Source organism: Setaria italica, chromosome VIII (genome assembly GCF_000263155.2).
Source record: "Setaria italica strain Yugu1 chromosome VIII, Setaria_italica_v2.0, whole genome shotgun sequence".
NCBI lineage: Eukaryota > Viridiplantae > Streptophyta > Magnoliopsida > Poales > Poaceae > Setaria > Setaria italica.
The window spans coordinates 25,224,139-25,245,724 of record NC_028457.1 but is presented as its reverse complement, the minus strand read 5'-3'; the positions used below and the strand labels follow the sequence as shown (position 1 = coordinate 25,245,724).

At 43.5% G+C, this 21,586-nt stretch overlaps 2 protein-coding genes and 1 long non-coding RNA gene across 3 annotated transcripts in view; all 3 read left to right on the top strand.

Moving 5' to 3' along the window:
• The first annotated feature begins 3,591 nt into the window (after positions 1 to 3,591).
• Positions 3,592 to 12,468, top strand: LOC101770506. The gene is made up of 6 exons (XM_022829508.1): positions 3,592 to 3,789; positions 6,025 to 6,235; positions 6,774 to 10,027; positions 10,977 to 11,950; positions 12,025 to 12,081; positions 12,360 to 12,468. Exons 1-6 carry the CDS (start codon positions 3,592 to 3,594, stop codon positions 12,466 to 12,468), a joined length of 4,803 nt encoding a protein of 1,600 aa, XP_022685243.1.
• A 4,199-nt stretch (positions 12,469 to 16,667) lies between these two features.
• On the top strand, positions 16,668 to 17,431 carry LOC111258133. The gene is made up of 3 exons (XR_002678699.1): positions 16,668 to 16,938; positions 17,050 to 17,105; positions 17,219 to 17,431. It is a non-coding gene; the product is annotated as an uncharacterized LOC111258133 (long non-coding RNA).
• Positions 17,432 to 18,505: 1,074 nt separating this feature from the next.
• LOC101760663 overlaps positions 18,506 to 21,586 on the top strand; it is an 8,278-nt gene continuing 5,197 nt past the window's right edge. The window contains exons 1-2 of the mRNA XM_004980469.1: positions 18,506 to 18,715; positions 21,483 to 21,528. Coding sequence (XP_004980526.1) covers positions 18,506 to 18,715; positions 21,483 to 21,528 — 256 coding nt within the window. The remainder of the gene's footprint in view (positions 18,716 to 21,482; positions 21,529 to 21,586) is intronic.

Below are 21,586 nucleotides of genomic sequence, written 5' to 3'. Positions count from 1 at the left end.
CACTAAAACATCTCAAATCACCGGACACCCTGAGCGTAGCATTTCCGTAGGAATTATTAGCAAGCTAAGCTAAGATTTTGTAGCTTATATATGCACTCAATCCAACATCCTACATAGAAAAGCTATTGTGCTGCGATGGGGACATGCTCTCAACGTATCTCATGTGAAGCATCTCATGCCATACAAAAAGCACATTATCCATCTTTAGATAATGGCACATTCCTTATAAATATTGTTGTTCCTATAAAGTTATTAAATACTAGAAACTCCGAAAGACATACCTATAGTCTATTCATGTTGCATTTATTTTGGATCCTGGAGCTAAGATGAGAGATTTGACTAATATTTCTTTTAGTTTCTAAGTGGCCTTCATGGAGCAGATTACTATAAGTACCTAAATGATGTTAAAACTGAATTAAGTGCAACCCTTTCTATGCATGAAATAAGTTCTATTTAATGGAATTTTAGAGGCATTGCCGCCTCTTATGGTAAGAAGAAACTTGCATTGGGCAAAATATTTGGTGCTCTTGGTTCTAATTTTCTACACGTTCCTCTTCCCCCTTTACATTGCCATTTGCCAAAGGAGAGGAACATCTGCTTCATTTGCTTCAGTTATTTCTGCAATGTTATATTCTACCTTGGCAGCGACATCATTGCATACTATAACAATAACTCCAACTTTCTTACTTTTGGTAGGAACACAAACTAACATATCTTGTTCTTTTTATACATATTAACCAAAATTATTATGATTAGGGCTATTTCAACTACCTCTTAAGAATCCACTATCGGCCGTACATCCCCTGGGCAAATTGAAGACTTGTATGGACCCATTCAAGGGGACGTACTCGTGACCTACCAAGACATGAAGACTATGCTACAGGGCAACGTAGGCTACATGGACTCCTGAAGGACTAGTCGGCATACAAGGAAACTACTCTACCGAGTTAGAGTAGGACTCTTGTATTCAAAGTACCTTGTAACCCTGCTCCCCGCATATACAAGGGCGGGCAGGGACCCCTCCAAACAAGTTCAACTCAATACGAACATACAACATATAGGACGTAGGGTCTTATGCGATCTAGCGACGCGAACCAGACCAAATCGTGTTCCTGCGTTACCATTGACTCCTTGGAATTCGGTGATACCCACCAACCAAAACACTATCTCAGGTACTCCCTTGACAGGTTGCCGGGTTAAAACATGGACAGATGGCGCACTAGGTAGGGGCAGTCATCAAATTTCTCCTCGCGAGATTGAAAGGGAAACATTTTAGAAAGGGAAACTTAAGTTTTTTTAAGTTTTGCATCCACCGTTGCCACATGGTCCACATAAATACAAAGATAACATTTGATAAAAGATATATGCTTCATATAATGATGTCCACCATTAACATATAGTCCACATAGTTACCTCCCTCTTGCACTAACCAAAGTATCAGCTATTCTAATACGAATGGTATTCATGTTATCCTCATTCTCCCCATCTAGATTCTCATCTGCTTGTGTTTGGGCTGTGCCACATGTCTATTGTAGTAGGTAGTCCTCATCAGCATCACATCTATCAAACTCTCTATGATGCAAATTACTCTCACGAATAAAATTGTGCAATGCCATACAGGCAAGAATGATATGCTTCTAAGCACGAGTAGATAAACTTAGCATGTCCTTCAAATATACGCCACTTCTGCTTCAAGATTCCGAAAGCTTCCTCAATGACATTTCGAAGGGAGGAATGTAAGAAATTGAACACCTCGTACTTCCCTTTAGGAGGACGCCCAGAACGAAGCTAAAATTATGGTATATGGTATGTGCTTCCTTTAAAAAGGGCAAGATATCCTACTCGGTTAGTCCACCATAATATTTTCCTATAAAACCAAAATCAAATCAGCAAAGGGAAACAACCATAGAACTATTATAGGAGGTACGGGAAATGAAGGAAAATTTGCTAATGCATGATTAAGGATCTGTGTGTCATGTGTGGAACTCGGCTAGCCAGCAACTGCAAAGATAAAACTCATATCAAAGTCACAAACTTGTGGCAGGCAATTCAGCTATCATACACCCAACAATTGTATATGCAAACTCCCAATAAAAATCATGCACCCAACAATTTATCATACATTTGTTTTGTTTAATAATCAAGCATGCTGTGATTTGAGGAAGATTAAAGAGCATGCTTTGATTTGAGGAAGATTAAAGAGCAAGGAAAACAGCGATTTTGAGATACCTCACTTGGGAATCTGGGCGGCAGGGTGCAGATTAGAGAAGATCAGAAAAAGCGGCAGGGGATTCAAGCCCGGGTAGAGAGGAGGCGGCTGGAGAGGGTCGCCGCCGATGGGGAGGGCGGCTGCTAATGGGACCTGAACTTGTGCGTGGCTCCCCGACTTCTGCTTGCACCTGGGCGGAGAGGAGGCTTCCAAAGAAGGAAAAGAAACATGAAGGGGAGGCGGCCGGCGGTGGGGTGGTGGCGGGGAAGGAGGCCGCCAGTGGGTGCGCGTAACCCTAGCGCCCTTTCACGGGAGGAAGTGGAGGCCACGGTAAATTGATGAAGCGGTATCTCATAACCAGTGGTAAGTGGGTAATTTTGAGTAAAAATTAGACTTCGCAGCCGATAGAAATAGGAGGGAAGGCGATGTGAAAATTGAACTGAGGAGAAATTGCTTTTGTTGTAGAAGATGGGGTGGAGTCCATCACTTTAGTTAGCTTTTTGACTTTTTGGAAGCAAAAGCACTTCAAGAAACCCAACTAAAGGAATCTTTCCGTTTTATCCTCCCTATGCATCTCCTCGCGGTAGTGCTGTGCCCTTGACGGTGTTCCTAGCCCAACGGGCAGCAGGGCCCGGCAAAGCGGGACACGGGAGGCAGCCGGCGTGGTCCGGGCGACTTGCTGGGATCCCGAACCTATTGTGGTTGGGCGACACGGCGACGTTGGGCCCGATGAGGCAGGGCCACAGCCCCAGCGAATGAACGGGGTGGACACCCCGACGGCGGCGTTGGGCACGATGTTTTTAAACCAGCATTGGAGAACAGAAGCCGCCTCGGCTTTCTCATCCAGGATGTTATTGCTCGCCGAGGAGCACCGAGAGGTGGAGTTTAGGGGCTGTTTGGATACGAGGTGCTAAACTTTAACAGTGTCACATCGGATGTTTGGATGCTAATTAAGAGGACTAAACATGAGCTAATTATAAAACTAATTGCAGAACCTTGTGCTAATTCGGGAGACGAATCTATTAAGTATAATTAATCCATCATTAGCAAATGGTTACTGTAGCACCACATTGTCAAATCATGGACTAATTAGACTTAATAGATTCGTCTCACGAATTATACTCCATCTGTGCAATTAGTTTTGTAATTAGCTTATGTTTAGTACTCCTAATTAGCATCCAAACATTCGATGTGACACGTGTTAAATTTTAATAGGGTGTTGCCAAACACCCCCTTAAACACTACAGTTAAACCGTCGGTAGCCCAGCAGTTATCACCATCGTTATAAAAGCGGCCTGGAAACCAAAAGAACTTTCCGTTCTCCACTTCCTCGGAACCCGCGCCGGCTCTTCCCCTCCGCAGCCCACAGTGAAACCGCCCAAATGCCCCCGTCCTCCTCGGCGCCGGCGGCGATGCCGCCGCCGTCGCCGCGGGAGCACGTGGAGAGGATCCGGCGGGAGCGCTACTTCATCGGGCGCGGCGAGCAGAACCCGCTGGCGGAGGACATGCACCAGGCCGTCAACTACCTCTCGCAGGAGCTCTACTCCAAGGACGTCCACTTCCTCATGGAGCTCGTGCAGGTCCCAGCAATGCCCTTGATCTCTTGCTGTTCTTGTGTGGCTGATCACTTAGTTCGAGCCAGTATATTTTCTAAATTCTGCAATTTTCTTATGCGCTTACTGTTAGTGTTAGATTGGATTCATCATTCATCTCAGAGATGGTCTTCCGTGTATTGTCTTCTAGCATCGAATTGTTCCTATGCCTTTGCTTCCAAAGAAATTTAATTTAATTTCTATGTGTTCGATTGGGTATGATTTTCCCATTTTATTGTACGGTGATAATAAATCAGTGACAGTGCAGTACTTCGGCTGCTCTGCAACAGAATATAGTTCAGAGTTGTTCCTTAGTTCAGCAAAAGACTCATTCAAATTGTCTTTGGTGATCTTTTCTGTTATCAGAGATGTCCTTTTGCGCTATAGTACTAAGCTTCTTAGTGGCTTTTGCTCAAGTTGCACAAAAGGGGAATCTGGTAACTGCTCCATAAAACTGCTATTATCAATTTTGTAAAACATAAACTGCAATGCCACAGTTGTGGACATACATATCCCTCAGACGATTTCTTCACCACATGGAACGCGGTACTTGGCTAAATGTTTAATCATGGTCCTGGTCCTTTCGTTATGTAGCAAGTATGTCAGTCTGCAGTGCAAGCACAACCAAGCCTAGAATTCAACTTAGGTGTATATTTGTTGCATGCCTGTGGAAAATATTTTATAGAGAAGAATTAATCTCAATTGATTAATGAGAAATTTTTCATTGGAACCTTAGTTTCTCACTGATTCCTGATTAAATACTTCATCTAATCACAAGTATGAGTCCATTCGAACATGGACAGAGACACAGAGTCTCCGCCTCTGACATGACACTTTTACAAGCATAACGTATTAGAATATATTATCTTAAATGAATAGAGAAATATATTATGAATATATTTTTCATAATGTTGTCAAAACATATTTACAATTTTGGATGTTGATAGTTAAAGATTAAAAAGTATGACTTAGGATGGACATAGATGGACTTATATCTTATGAGTTCATATGCAAAATGTCTCTCAATAATTCCATTATGTATTAGATAACTATAGACCCTCTTGTTGGGTGACTTTCCTTGTACCTTAGGATATGTATAAGTTTTGATGCATTCCCCAAAAAATTTACAACCTTTTTAGTTGATTCTTCATGTAACACAAACAGGGGTAACTTTTGTTAAACTAAACATGTATTCCATTTTTCTGATATTAATAAACCAGATTCGAACTATGACCATGTACCATCCGTCCAGATCACACATATACCCTTTGTCCTCAGATGTAAACAATTAGAAATTACCAATAGGAGAAAAGAATGGTAATACTTGCAGTTAATATTTCTTATTGAAAGCAATATGGCTCGGGAATAATAGATTGATTGATGCAAAGCACCGGGGTTACATATATAGGCTAGGGTCTCCAGGGTTTATAGAAACACCACCAATCAAGAGATCCTAGCCTAATAGGATAACACCTACCTAATCCATAAGGGCGGCACACAGCAACATGCCTGTGCGGCCAGCACCCAAGGCCCATAGGGCCAGCCAAGGCAATCTGTCTAACACTTATATTAGTCCTGAAAACAAAGGGGAAAAATCTAATTATCTTTAGTAAGTCCATGTTGTGCAAGGGACATCCTATGCACAAGGAATACCAATTGAATAAAGACGATAAAAATAAACACAATTGGCCACATTATGCTGTTGAGTCTGAATATGACAGAAACAAGTATTGTCACATTCCCTCTATGGGGAAGTGCACATGAAATCCCTAATTGGATAACTCACTTAGATATATGCTTACATACCCTTCACGATTGGCTATGGACAATGTAACAAAATATTAGATATAAATGGCAGCCAAGAGTCTACATAGATGAAATCTGAAGGGTTATTGATTCCCTAGTTTGTCTGCGTACATGGATTTTTTGTGATGGTAGTGTGTATGACTTAGTTTGGTGCTACTTGTTTCCTCCATAATTACTGTCATGCATATATGTAACAGTTAGGGATTTTACTTGGCTCAAAGAATGCGTAATTTTTGTTTCAAAAAAAAAGAATGCACAACTTTTCCATTTCCTATAGTTGTGATACATTAGCTGACCATCAACTGTATGTTGAAATACTGTTCCCATGTGTGCTGCAGTGCTGCTCCCCTAATTTGTCACTTTTTTTCTATAGATCTCAGTACCACTAATATAAATGGTTTCTTTGTCAAAAAGCAGAATGCAGAAGATAACGACTATCCCTCTGACGTAGTGCCTTCTTTGGAGTTTTTAATTACATCCAAGGATATTACCAGATCTGGTGCATCGTCAACTTTACTTATCTTCAACAATGAGAGAGGCTTCTCTGCAACAAATATAGAGTCCATTTGCCGTGTTGGGAAATCAACAAAGAAGGGAAATAGACACCAGGGTTACATTGGGGAGAAAGGTAATTTATTCACAGCTTATCAGTTTATTTCCTTATAAATTATACTGAAAAATGTTTACTTTTCATATTGGCTAAATTAGTTAGATACCTCTTTGTGGTAGAAGAGCTCATATATTTGAATCCCTTGGAACTGAAACAAGTCCATTAAATATATTTTAATATGAAAATACTAGGTAACATAGATCATGACCTAAATATTGTGTTTGACACGGATAATCTTAAACTTTACATGTGGGTTCCATACCTCCTTAAAAAGTGTATGCTCATACAATGCTTTCAAGATTAGATGGACTAGTTTAATGCTGCCTGTATGTGCTATTATTAAAATGGCCAGTTTGTCCCTGTCAATTAGTTTATTAGGACGATTCAAAGAAAAAAAAAATCTGTTTCACCTGTCAAATCTGTTTAGCATTTTCTGTGATTACCTGTTTAACCACCCCACCTAATTCATTCCAGAGTTACAACACGCACAGCATATATATCAGCTTATCATTTGTGCCCAAGTACAAGTTATAATATTTTGTTCCTTTTGATTCAGGTATTGGATTCAAGAGTGTTTTCTTGATATCAAGCCAGCCCCACATATTCAGTAACGGGTATCATATTAAGTTCAACGAGAAACCATGTGCCGAATGCAATATTGGATACATTGTCCCTGAGTGGGTGGAATCCACACCAAGTCTTTCAGACATTGAAAGCATATATGGATGCTCCAAAGTCCTACCTACAACCACAATTATCTTACCATTGAAGAGTGAGAAGGTTGATGCGGTGAAGAAACAGCTGTCAAGCTTGCATCCTGAAATGCTTCTATTCCTCTCAAAGATCAGGAAGCTTTCTGTCCGGGAGCATAACTCTGATCCAAAGAGTAGCACTATTAGTGAGATCGGGATATCCACTGAAAATAACTTCCAATCCAGGAAGAACATGCATGCTGAGTCTTATACACTCTATTTATCAGCTGAAGAAACTGGAAAAGTCGAAGAAGACTGTGGTTATTATATGTGGAGGCAGAACTTCCCAGTCAAGTCAGAGAACAAAGTAGACAAACGTGCTGATATTGATGAATGGGTGATAACCCTGGCCTTCCCACTTGGCGAGCGTCTGTCCCGCAAGAAGCAACTATTCCCTGGTGTCTATGCTTTCCTCCCCACTGAGATGGTAACAAACTTCCCATTCATCATCCAGGCTGACTTCCTCCTTGCCTCATCAAGGGAGGCGATATTGTTCGATAGCCCGTGGAACAAGGGAATTCTAGAATGTGTCCCAACCGCTTTCATGAACGCATTTGTAACACTTGTGAAGTCAACACCTGATGCACCAGCCATGTCACTTCCATCAATGTTCAATTTCCTTCCAGTGAATCCCTCACTTATCTCAGTGCTTGAACCGGTTAGGTCTGGAATCAAAGAAAAGGTCCTTGCCGAAGATATTGTTCCATGTGAGTCTTATGCATCACAGAAGATATTTTGCAAGGCCAGTGAAGTTGCACGACTCAAGCCAGCCTTTTGGACTATCCTCCACAATGCACGGGAATTTGGAGTTGATCTGAAGAATCTGTCAACTCATGGAACCTACATTCTTAGCTCTCATTTTGACAAGAGTACATATGACAGTGTGCTTAAATTCTTGGAAGTCAAGAAAGTGGACCCTGAATGGTATGCAAAATGCATTGAAGGTTCCAATCTTGTCAAGGAAGTAGATGAACAACTTTACCTGGAGCTTTTGTATTTTGTCACGGTCAATTGGCAAAATTATTTTTCTGGTACAAACATGATGTCAATTCCCCTACTTAAGTATGTTAATAAGAATGATGTCCTCTCTTTCTTGAGCATATCAAAAGCTAGTCAAGGGAGTTATAGATTGTGCATTGCGTCTGAGATGAAGCACATGTCATGGCTAATCAGCTGGAACAAGGAGTTTCCATCTGCTCGCAGGTTCTTTTTCCAGCCCAATACACAGTCAGCTCTGGAAGATTTCTCACAGAAAAGAACAGTGAAAGATTGGCTTCAGAACCAAGCAAAAGTGGAGTTTGTCTCTGTCTACAGCTATGGATCAACTGTTGTTGATTCCTTGAATGATGCTCGGAGGCCTGTCATTTCTTTTGCACAGTTTCTGTACCACTCGGACAAGAAGTCACATATAGGTGCCTCCTGTGTACAGCAACTCTGCAATGACATGCCGGTAATTGATAGCTACGGCAATGCTGTCTGGGACAGAAATAGCATTATGGTTCCTGCCAAGGGAAGCAAATGGGTCGGATTGATGGGCACCAACCCGTGGAGGAAGGATGGCTACATTGAATTGTCAGCAGATTACAAGTCAGCAGGCCATTTTGCTGGGAACTACACATCTGAGGACCAGCTATTGGAGTTCCTCAAGAAACATCTTCAGGTCTCCGATGTGCCATTGATACGCCCACCAAATACAAGCTTCCCTGCAGTCAGGTCACCTCTCACAGTGGACAATGCATTCTTGTTACTGGAATGGATACGGAATCGGAAGTCAAAAGGAAGATTACCTGATCAGTTCTTGGCTTCTGTAAAAGAAGGAAGATGGTTAAAGACGTCACTAGAATACAAGCCACCAAAGGAGTCATTTCTTTCCAGTGCTAAATGGGGAAGCATTTTGCAAAATGGCTCATCTTTTGTTGATGTACCAATGATTGATCAACAATTCTACAGAAACAGACTGTATACCTACACAGATGAACTCAAGTTAATTGGAGTGAGATTTGAATTTAAGGAGGCATCAGCTTATATTGGAAGCTGCCTCTTATCTAAGGCTGCCGGAAATGCACTGACCAGAGAGAATGTGTACTCCTTGCTTCGGCTCATTCGGTATCTAGGAGAGGAGTTCCTGTCTCCAGTCCAACTGATCAACAGTGTCAAGGATGGGCAATGGATGAAGAGCACCCTTGGTTACAGGTGTCCTGCTGATTGCATCATCCATGATTCAGAATGGGAAGTGGCATCGCACATCAGTAACCAATCATTTCTTGATGTTCAGTTCTATGGGAAAGACATACTTCAGTATACACCGGAGCTTGAGTTGCTTGGTGTTATTGTTGGATTCAAGGAAAATTATGAGCTTGTTGTTATTAACTTCAAGTTCTGTTCTGCTGCTATTACTTCTCAGGCTACTACACTCATTCTCAAATGTATCCGCTATGTGAATCGGTGCGAAGGTTTCATAAGGAAGCTCAAAGATCTGAAATGGTTGAAAACTAATGTGGGATTTCGTGCTCCTAATGAAATATTTCTTGTTGATCCTGAGTGGGAGTGCCTTCTAAAGGTATTTGACGGAACTCCTGTGATTGATTATGGATTTTATGGGAGTGAGATTAGATCATACAAAGAAGAATTGAAGAAGATAGGGTTGATCATGAGATTTGAGGAGGCATCGAAAGCTATAACTCAAATTTTTAAGGAGATGGTATCAAAGTCATCACTTACAAAGGCAAGTGTCCTGGCTCTTCTAGGATCTTATCGGCAACTGCGAACACACTGCCCTCTTCCTGTTGAGCTTTTCAACTGTATGCGCAGCGAGAAGTGGCTGCACACATCACTGGGATTCAGATCTCCATCAGAGGCAATTCTTTTTGATGACACGTGGCAGCCTTTGTCTCCCATAGCAAATTTACCATTCATAGATGATGGTGACTCTTTTCATGGTTTAGGACATGATATTTATGGCTACGAAGATGAGCTTAAGGAATTGGGTGTCACTGTTGAAGCGAAAAATGGTGCTAGATTTGCCATTTCAGGTCTCACAATTCCTAGTAATCCTTCTGTTAGATGTATATGTACTGTTGGTGATTTATCTTTTGTATTAGGGGGTTTTCTGTATATTTTCCCCTTCTTGTACCTGTATATATATGGGCCTAGAGCCCCTGTTATGAATACAAGTGCTATTCCTAACATGGTATTAGAGCCGAACTAGGGTTAGATTTCTTCCCAATCTGCCTTAGGGTTCCTTTTTTTTCCCCCGCACGTTGCACTTGCGTGCTCTTCTTCTTCATCAGCTCCGGCCGCCGCCCGTCTGGCTCTCCACCCGCCGGATTCGTCCTCATCCCACGCTGCCCCGGCGGTCTCGCCGCCCGCCGCCCGCGCCGCCCCGGCGGTCTCGTCGCCCGCCGCCCGCGCCGCCCCGGCGGTCTCGCCGCCCGCCGCCCGCGCCGCCCCGGCGGTCTCGACGCCCGTGCCGCCCCGGTGCCCCGCCGGCCTCGCCGCCCGCCGCCCGTGCTGCCGCCGCGGATTCGCCGTTTCCGCCGCCCGCGCAGCCTCGGCGCCCCACCGGCCTCGCCTTTCGCCGTCCGCGCCGCCCCACCGGCCTCGCCGCCCGGCGGATTTGACGCCCGCGCTGTCCCGCTGCTTGCGTCGCCGCCTGTGCTGTGCGGTGTGGTGCGCGTGCCCGGATAAGGACTCCTGAAGGAGTTTGGTAAAAAAAAAAGTAAAAAAAAAAAGTAAAAAAACAAAAAAAAAACTGTGCGCCGCTGCTTTGTACTGTGCACGTGCGTTTCAGAGGAAAAAAAAAAAAGAAGCTTGCGCCGCTTTTCTTCTGCGCTCTCGCCGTCGCCCGCCGCTGTTTTACTTGCGCTCTCGCCGTCGCCATGGCTCCTTCGGCTCCTTCGTCTGGTGGTGTCCCAGTGTTACGTTGCCCGGTCCTATTCAATGGCAACAACTATCGCGATTGGGTTCCTCGTCTACGGATTCATATGCGTGGTCTTCGTCTTTGGGAGTTTCTTACTGGCGAGTTGCCTTGTCCACCTCGTCCTACTGCTCCTACATACCCGGTGCTTCCTGCGAAGCCAGTGATTCCAGAGAAGGCTACGGCTGACGAGATGGATCGGTTGCTTGCTACTCATGATACAGATGTGGCGAAGCTCCTTGCTGATTATGATGATGGCCTTGCATCCTATGAGTCTCAGTTTACTGCATACCGGACATGGGTTGATGAGGATGCTCGAGCTGCTTCTATTCTCGTTGCTAGCATTGACGACAGGGTTTCGGCTGATATTATTGAGCTTGATTTTGCACATCAGATGTGGGCTTTTCTTCGCACACGTTATGAGCCCACTGGTCAATCTACTTTTCTTGCAGCCATTCGTCAGGAGCAGCTCGTTCGACAGGGTGATGGTACCGTTGATGATTTCTATGGTCAGATTTCTACTATTTGGCGCCAGCTCGACACTCTTAGTCCTCCATTGTCTCCTAGCACCTGCCAGTCCTGCCTGGGTCAGCAGCAGGCTCTTGAGCTTCGTCGCACCTACGACTTCTTGACACGCCTTCGGGATGAGTTTGAGCCCCTTCATGCACAGCTGCTTGCTCGACATCCCTGTGTCTCCCTGATGGAGGCTCTTGCTGCTGTTCGTAATGAGGAGACTCGCCTTCTTACTGCTGGATTGATGCGATATTCTTCCGTTTTGGCTGTCAGCTCCTCTACTCGTCCTGCGGTGCCTTCTTCCGAGAGTCGAGGGGGTGGTCTTAAATGTGATTGGTGTGGCAAGGATAATCATGTGGAGGCCTTTTGTTACAGGAAGAAGAAGGCTCAGTCTCGTGAGGGTCAGTCTCGCCGCGGTGGACGTTCTTCACAGGGTCCTAGTGCTCCTGCTGGTTCTGCTCGTTCTTCGCTGAGTGCTAGTGCTACTGGTGGTTCTGGTTCTGGCAGTCCTCAGAGGAGTTCTGCTGGTTCTGAGACACAGGAGATCATCAGGTTGCTCAGTCGCCTTGTTACCTCTACGTCACCAGGTGCTGCGGGTTCTGTGACTCAGCCCTCTGCACCTATAGGTTCTGCTGCTGCTTCGCAGTCTTCCGCTTTGGGATCACCTTCCACGTCTACTCCAGGTATTTGTCCATGGATTCTTGATTCTGGTGCTTCGTTTCATATGACTCCTGATTGCACCTGTCTTTCTTCCATACGGTCTCCACCTGGTTCTCCTACTGTTCATACAGCCGATGGTTCTTCTCTTCCTGTTGTCGGACATGGCACTCTCCTATCTGACTCCTTTCATGTCCCTAATGTTTCTTATGTTCCCGATCTGACCATGCAGCTCATGTCCGCTGGCCAGCTTACTGATCATAACTGTCGTGTCATTCTTGATCCTGATATTTGTTATGTTCAGGATCGTCGCACGGGTCAGCTGGTTGGTACTGGCCCTCGTCGTCGTGATTCTCAGCGTCTTTGGGAGCTTGACTGGCTTCGTCTTCCTTCCGCTGCGCCCGTCAGTCTAGTTGGCTCCGCTTTGGCTGCTTCGTCGACCACATCTTTTGATCAGTGGCATCATCGCTTGGGTCATCTATGTGGCTCCTGTCTATCTAGTTTGATTCGTCGTGGTCTTCTAGGTTCTGTTTCAGGTCATGAGTCCTTAGCTCAGTGTCAGGGTTGTCGGTTGGGCAAGCAAATTCAGCTTCCCTATCATTCTAGTGAGTCTGTGTCACAGCGTCCTTTTGATCTTGTTCATTCGAATGTCTGGGGTCCTGCTCCCTTTGTTTCTAAAGGGGGCCATCGATACTATATTATATTCATAGATGATTTTTCTCGTCATACATGGATTTATTTTATGAACCACCGTACCGAGGCCTTATCCATCTATAAGTCTTTTACTTCTATGATTCGCACTCATTTTGACACTTCTATCCGTGTCTTTCGTGCTGACTCTGCTGGCGAGTACCTTTCCGTAACTCTTCGTCAGGTTCTCTCTGAGCAGGGCACTCTTGCTCAGTTTTCTTGTCCTGACGCCCATGCTCAGAATGGTGTGGCCGAACGCAAGCATCGTCATCTCCTTGAGACTGCTCGTGCTCTTCTGCTTGCTTCTTCTGTTCCGCCTCACTTTTAGGCTGAGGCTGTGTCTACAGCCACTTACTTGACTAACATTCAACCTTCTTCTGCGCTTCATGGTGAGATTCCTTTTGAGCGTCTTCTAAATAAGGTGCCTGACTACTCTAGTCTTCGTCTTTTTGGTTGTGTGTGCTATGTGCTTCTTGCACCTCGTGAGCGCACGAAGCTGACTGCTCAATCTGTCGAGTGTGTTTTTCTCGGCTATAGTTCTGAGCATAAGGGATATCGTTGTTGGGACCCAGTTGGGCGTAGGATGCGGATTTCTCGGGATGTTATTTTTGATGAATCTCGTTCTTTCTATCCTCGTCCTTCTTCTGATGTTTCCCCGGCGTCTTTGGTCGATCCCCTTTCCTTCTTAATATTACCTGATACTTCTATTGCTATCACCCCTTTATCACGTCCTCCGGTGGTCCCCCCTGTAGTCTCCTCGCCTACTCATCGTGCTGATGTACTTCCCCCGGAGTCTACTTCTCTGGAATGTCCTACTGATTTTTCTGTGAAGCCCCCGGTGACACATGTCTATACTCGTAGAGTTCGGCCTTCTGATGTGCCATCTTCTTCTGATGTGCCATCTTCTATTGTGCCCTCTTCGTCTGATATGCCTTATTCTCCTACTGAGGCTTCTTTTTCAGAGGATTCATCTCCTGAGCCACTTCTGCGTCGTAGTCATCGTCTTCATAGGCGTCCTGATTGTTATTCTCCCTCTGCTTATGCTGCCACTATTCTTTCGGAGCCGTCCTCTTATCGTGATGCTCTTCCTCATCCGGAATGGCAACACGCTATGGCTGAGGAGATTGCCGCTCTTGAGCGCACTCACACGTGGGACCTTGTTTCTCGTCCTGCCAATGTGCGCCCTATTACATGCAAGTGGGTGTATAAGGTCAAGACTCGCTCTGATGGCTCTCTTGAGCGCTATAAAGCTCGTCTTGTTGCTCGTGGTTTTCAGCAGGAGCATGGTCGTGACTATGATGAGACTTTTGCTCCTGTTGCTCACATGACCACAGTTCGCACCCTTCTTGCTGTGGCCTCTGTTCGTGGGTGGTTCGTCTCTCAGCTTGATGTCAAGAATGCCTTTCTTAATGGTGAGCTGCGTGAGGAGGTTTATATGCAGCCGCCGCCTGGGTATTCTGTTCCTGAGGGTATGGTTTGTCGTCTTCGTCGCTCACTTTATGGGCTAAAACAAGCTCCTCGTGCTTGGTTTCAGCGCTTTGCCTCCGTGGTCACTGCTGCTGGGTTTTCTGCTAGTGCGCATGATCCTGCCTTGTTTGTACATACTTCACCTCGAGGTCGGACTCTTCTCCTTCTTTATGTTGATGATATGATCATTACTGGAGATGATTCTCAGTATATTGCCTTTGTCAAGGCCCGTCTCAGTGAGACGTTTCTTATGTCTGATCTTGGTCCTCTTAGTTTCTTTCTTGGGATTGAGGTTTCTTCTATGCCCGAAGGCTTCTATCTGTCTCAAGAAAAGTATATTCAGGACCTTCTTGATCGGGCTTCTCTTACTGATCATCGGACTGTTGAGACTCCCATGGAACTTAATGTTCATCTTCGCGCCACTGATGGTGAGCCTCTTGAGGATCCCACTCGTTATCGTCATATTGTTGGGAGTCTCGTTTATCTTGGTGTTACTCGTCCTGATATCTCTCATGCTGTGCATATTCTGAGTCAGTTTGTTTCAGCTCCTTCTCATCTTCATTATAGCCATCTTCTTCGTGTCTTACGTTATCTTCGTGGGACAATTTCACGCCGTCTATTCTTTCCACGCTCTAGTTCCTTACATCTCACGGCTTATTGTGATGCTACATGGGCTAGTGATCCTTCTGATCGTCGGTCTCTTTCTGCCTATTGTGTTTTTCTTGGTGGTTCCCTTATTGCTTGGAAGACTAAGAAGCAGGTAGCCGTTTCTCGTTCGAGTGCTGAGGCTGAGTTGCGTGCTATGGCATTTGTGACGGCAGAGGTGACTTGGTTACGGTGGTTGCTTGAGGATTTTGGTGTTTCTGTTTCTGTGCCGACTCCTCTTTTGTCTGACAGTACCGGAGCTATCAGTATTGCTCGCGATCCAGTGAAGCATGAGCTTACTAAGCATATTGGTGTGGATGTTTCTTATACATGTTCACAGGTTCAGGATGGGGTTATTGCTCTTCAGTATGTGCCTTCCGAATTGCAGCTGGCTGATTTCTTTACCAAGGCCCAGACTCGTATTCAGCATAGATTTTTCCTCTCCAAACTCAGTGTTCTTGACCCACCATGAGTTTGAGGGGGGGTGTTAGATGTATATGTACTGTTGGTGATTTACCTTTTGTATTAGGGGGTTTTCTGTATATTTTCCCCTTCTTGTACCTGTATATATATGGGCCTAGAGCCCCTGTTATGAATACAAGTGCTATTCCTAACACCTTCCACCATGACCAAAGCTACTGTTGTGTCACTTCTTGCCTGCATCAGGAGCTACTTCAAATCTGCAGTTTCACCTCCTAAGGGCTTTGAGGACAAGATTTGCATGAAGTGGTTAAAGACATCCATGGGCTACCAATGTCCTGATGAATGTATCCTTTTTGATGCAAAGCAGTCTTCTCTCTGCATGGAAGATGGTCCTTTCATTGATGAAGCTTTCTATGGCTCAGAGATAGTCTCATTCAAAGATTCCCTTGCGATAATCGGAGTGACTGTGGATGTTAATTGTGGACAAGATGTTGTTGCTCGTCATTTGAGGAGCCACAAGGTTAGAACTACTATTTCCCGTATCTACTTGTACCTGATGAAGTGCAACTGGAAACCAAATGAGAAAGACAAAAGCAGTAATTGGATTTGGATACCAAATGAAACGGAGGATGGAGAATGGGTGAGCTCAGGATGTTGTGTTCTTTCTGATAAGAACAATCTTTTTAGCCAGCAAATACATGTCCTAGACAAATATTATGACAAGGAGTTGCTTGGCTTCTTTTCACTTGCTTTTGGTGTGAGGCATGGACCTGATTCTGAAGACTACTGCAATCTATGGAGCACATGGGAGAGATCTGTTCATGAGCTAGATATACCTGATTGCTCTGCTTTCTGGATGTTCATTGCAACTAATTGGAGCAAAAATACACAGAAACTTCTTGCTAGTTGTGTCAAGGTCCCAGTATGTATTGATGGAAAGATCACTTTATCAAAGAAGGAAGATGTGTTCATTCCTGATGATCTACTGCTTACAGATTTGTTCAAGAAGCTTCCTGAGCACTCGCTTTTCATCTGGTATCCTCCATCTACCATACCTTCCATGTCTCGAGCAAGGCTTAACAGCATCTATGACAGCATTGGTGTTCAGAGAATATCCAAAGCAGTAATGAAGAACGATTTTTTCACCTTAGAGAATGGCCATTTCATAACAGCCAACTTGAGCAAGGTGATCAAGGTTGGTTTGCTCCATATAGTTCTTGCATTCCTCGCCAATCCTGCTATCGACATTCCTACTGAACGGAGGCACAGGATGGTTTCTTGCCTTCTGAATGTAACTGTCCAAGAGAAGGTTGAACCCATCACAGTGAGCTATAGTGTAAACTTGTCATCTGGAGAGGTTGTGAATGTGAAGGCCAGTCGAATGCTTAGGTGGGAAAGGGAGAATTCCAAGCTATACATACAGAGTAGCAATGGTCAATCCAGTTACAAAGAAAAGATTGAGTTTGCAACCTACTTCGCAGAGGAAATATCTAAAGGGCTGCTCTTTGAGATGCCGGATCAGATCCCTTCCCTCGCTGAGCTCATTAAAATTGGTAGCTTACTGGATTTCGACGATGGCGCTGTTGGGTTCTTGCATAAGTCCAACAATCTTCAGCTGTTCCCTGAAGACGAGGATTTCCTGAAGTCTTCATTGCTAGGTCTGTGCCCTCAAAACTAAGTTTTCTCTTTGTGCTTCTTAACTTTCCCCGATTTACATGACTATATGACTTACTGATGCCATTATCCCCAACTCTAATTTCTATATGCAGGTGGTATCAAGAATAACTAGCGATCTGCAGATTATTCTCTTTCGATCATGTTCACGGTCAGAAATTTGTTCAATTCCATCATTTACTCTCCTATCATGCATGTTACTTTTTTATGCTGTATCAGCTGTGTTTTCACTGTGACGACGTCTCATGTAAACTCTCTTGGCAGGTTTCTGAATGCTGATGGCCTAAATAAAAATCTGGTGCTGTGCTTGGAGGCTTCTGAATGTGACTGCAGGGGTGTCTTCCGAGCTGTTGTGCCCATCTTATGATAGTCAATCTGTTCCTTTTTCTCTTGTTTATTTAAGTTAGTTTCTCTGTATCCTGGAACAGATCTTGTCAGTAGTTTCAGTGCAGATCTTTATCCAAGTGCAAGATGACACTAGTACTTGACTGCAAGTCAGCAACATTATTAGTAATATTATTATTATCAGTGCCTCGTGTATGCTCCTAAGTCCTAAGCTCCTTTTATTTTAGATCCTATCGGCTGAGTTTGTCTTTGAGATGAATCGCGCAGAAGTCGTAGCTGTAATGCTGTAGCTTGCTGACTTCAAAATGGCTTGGCTTGCAGGCTGTTGTTTCAGCATGATTTATAATTTCAGATTGTATTAAGTTTTGCTGTCTTCTCGATGAAAATGCAGCCAGATTCGGGAAGGTTACCAAATTGCCATTTGCGAACTTCGCAATGATGAGGCTGCTATTGAAAATCAGATAGATTCTGGCATTAATGTATTGGTGAAATTGCTCTCATCTCGTACGAAAACCATTCCAATTTGCCCACATACAACCATGTTTTCTACAGTACAAAATAGCCTTTCGTGGCCAGTTTTAACACACCTGAACAGATGTCTTGAACCTCTCGCTCCAGTTTTCTCTGCCTGCTGATGCATCAGATACACCACCCTATACTTTTTCAGTGTAAATAAATTTTTTCTGAAATGTTGGGATGGACAATATTTTTAGAACTGTTTTCTTGAGATTTCAACAGGAAAGGGAAAGAGTAATTTTAGTTAAGAAGAACATAGAAAGCGTGGGCATTTGAACATGGTAAAAGTGAGCCGATCAATCCTTACGTGCAAATCCGAGCAAAAGGAACCACATCGTGAAGTTGCCACTCAGTCGAATCCTCGCGTATGCAAAAAACACAACCCTCCGTGACAAGTGGTCCCGCTCACCGCCGCTGACTGGTGGTACCCACGTTGCAGCTGCACGGGTGGAAATTCGAAACAACTATGCACCTGCTGAGCTGCGGCAGCATCTCTTGGCCTTCCGAGGCGCCGCATGCTGCCCCCACTACCCTGCTTCGCCGCTTCCCCTACCCAACCACGCACGCACGCCGGCTTCATCTTCGTCTGCCAGTTCGTCTTCCTCCCCGTCTTCTTGCATCTTGCACCAGTTGGACTGCCCCCATCAACAGGAGTGATCGAGCGCGCGTCATTCTTCGTTTGGCGCGGCCATGTCCTCCGGCTCCTCGTCAGCGGCGCCGGCGGCGCCGCCACCACTGCAGCCGTCGCCGAGGGAGCACGTGGAGAGGATCCGGCGGGAGCGTTACTTCATCGGGCGCGGCGAGCGGAACCCGCTGGCGGAGGACATGCACCAGGCCGTCAACTACCTCAGCCAGGAGCTCTACTCCAAGGACGTCCACTTCCTCATGGAGCTCATACAGGTATAGTACCATGCCTTGATTCCACGCACATTACTGTGTCTGCAAAAATGGAAACAAATGGTGACATTCCGTTCTGTGTTGCCATGTTAGTTTTCTCGAGATAAATTATAGACTTACAAGTTTCAAATATATTTTTAAGAAAAGAATGTACTACTTGCTACTGTTTGTCTATCTCCCTCTTGGTTCCTTTCAAATGTGCCGCTATTCAATTTTCAGATTCATTTTGGTTTCATCATTTGTTTACAGTTTCCTGTATGTAAAGACTAGCATGGCACGCTCGTGTTGTTGGGTCATGTGACTTTCAGCAGTTACCTCTAAATATATATTGTTTCTGAAGTGCATATGGAAATGTGTCTTCCGATAAGATGTTGTTTTCTTTGTGAGACGAATCGAAAAGGTGTTTGTACCATTGTTCTAACTCATTATTATCATCTGACTGTGCAATTGTGCGGCATAGTTTTAGAGGCATTGTTATACCTTCAAAGGTGATATTGTATATGATGGATGATACAATTTAGAGTACGAATGCAGTAGTTTTACAAAGTTAATACCTACAATTTAGAGTACAAATGTATGACCTGTGTAAGGATCTAATTAATCTACAACACTATAACCTGCTAGTATAATAAATGTTAGCAGTATTTCTCCATTTCATTTATTTTCCTTTTTCCCCTTCATATTGTCATATTTTTAAGAATTCTAGTATGTCCCTTATTCTCTTTATGCAGTTGTGACTTGTGACAGTATAGTTTTTACTTAGTAACATGACTTGCCAAGTTAAACCCTCCAAATCTTATTAAGGGTTGGTCTTGGTCAGTGGTTTTGTAGCAGGCTTTTGGCACACTGATGGTTTAAAACAACAGTCAAATAATAGTTCAAAACAATACTTGTCGTAAATCATGATTCTAAAATCACAAAGGTTGCACCGGCCACACATTTGTATGCTATGCACTAACTGCTGTGTATATTGATTAGCTAGCCAAACCTACTACAGCACCTGTACTGTATTCACTTAACTTTTGAGGGTCATGCTCTCTCTATGGCATGCTACACTGATCTCTCTATGGCTTTGGCTCCAGATGGGGTTGATCAATCGAGTGTCAATTAAATGGTTGTTTCCCTGTCTCTCTAATCTCTGAAGCCTGAACATATCGATAGATGAACGTTGCTCTTCCTGAACCGGGAAACTACTGATAGAAAAGGTAAGGGATAGAGGTCACCAGATTCAGGTGATGAGATTTTCGGATTCAAGAGGTGACTGCTTCCAGGCTCCAGGGATGATTGGTAGTTGGTTGTCTTTGCGCCTTGCCTCCTTGTAGAACGAAGGATAGAGGATTCATCAATATTTTAGGGCTGGAGCATTTTTATCCATGGCATACGACAAATCCTGGGGGTCTCTAGTGGTTAATTTGACCGCATCTTCTTATTCTACTCGCTAAGTAGTGAAAAGTTCTCTACAATTTTCCCATTGTAGTGGTTTGCATGAAAGAATGTCTATTTAGTGGCTTTATTGTAGTGGCTTTATACGGTAATTTTCCCTATGGCCCCGTTTGAATCCCTTCATTTTGAAGGAATTGGAATCTAAGTAGGCTATTTGTCTTGGAATGTGGCATTCCACTACTTTCCAAAGTTTAGATATAAGCTTATCTTAAATTCATGGGGGGTGGGAGATGAAAATTGATTCTATAGATCCTCATGCTATATTTCTAATGTGCAACTTATAGCACGCTCTTCAACTTGCTTCCCTATAGCAGAAGTACAACACATAAGTATCTCTCCCATATGACCAACACTAATATATAAATATACTCCACATACAACTATATTAGCTTAATTAATTTGTGTCTAAATTATGATTATTAGAATGGAATTCAATTCCAAGGATATTACGAGGCCTATGTGATTTCTATGGTAATTTTAATGGCTTTATTGTGGTGGTTTGCATGATAGAATGTCTGTTTAGCCTAATGGCTGATAAATGAACATAGTTTGTTCATAATTCATAATGCATAAGTCGGCCTGTGTCCTTAATTAAAAGCGAAGGGGTGTCTGCCCTTCCCTCTCATTTTTTTTATAATGCATAAATTGTTTGCTTAATGGTTCAATTGTGCAGTTACTCCATCCGTTTTTATTTATGAGGTGCACATGCATATCAAGATTCAAACTTTGCAATCTTTGACCAATAATTTAACTATCAATTTTTTATTTTTATAATATAGACTTTATATGGGTGGATTCATAATCAAATATACTCTACAATGATCATAAGTTTATAACCATAAACAATATAATATAAGATAAATAAATGGTCAAAGTCTGATTTGGAAAACCGTGCCATGTCATACCATACCTTATAAACATAAATGGAGGGAATAATTGCTTATGGTAGTTGTGTTTACATGAAGACAATAATGGTAGCCAACAGAGGATGAAAATATTCATTTGATTTTATTGATTTTTCCTGAATTGAACAAATGAAAGTTTAACTATCAACACTTCATCAGAAAGTAAACTTAGTTGGCAACAAAATACTGCAAATTTGTAAAAAAAAGAATAGTAAGTACTCCTTAGAGAATCATTGAAACAAATCCACAAATGTTGGTCTGTTAATATTTTGGCCACTCGGGTTTATTAATACTTTAATTACTAGTTTCTTGAAGTATTAAGATTTTATAATACCTTCAAAGACTGGTTGTTAGTCCTTATTTTTCTTTGGCTTTGCAATTCATTGATCACTTGTATTCTAAAAACTTTTCACATGGTGCAGAATGCTGAAGATATGATTATCCTTCTGGAGCTGCTCCAGCTTTGGAGTTTGTAATTACATCCAAAGACATCACCTGTAGTGGAGCCACTGCCACCCTCCTAGTG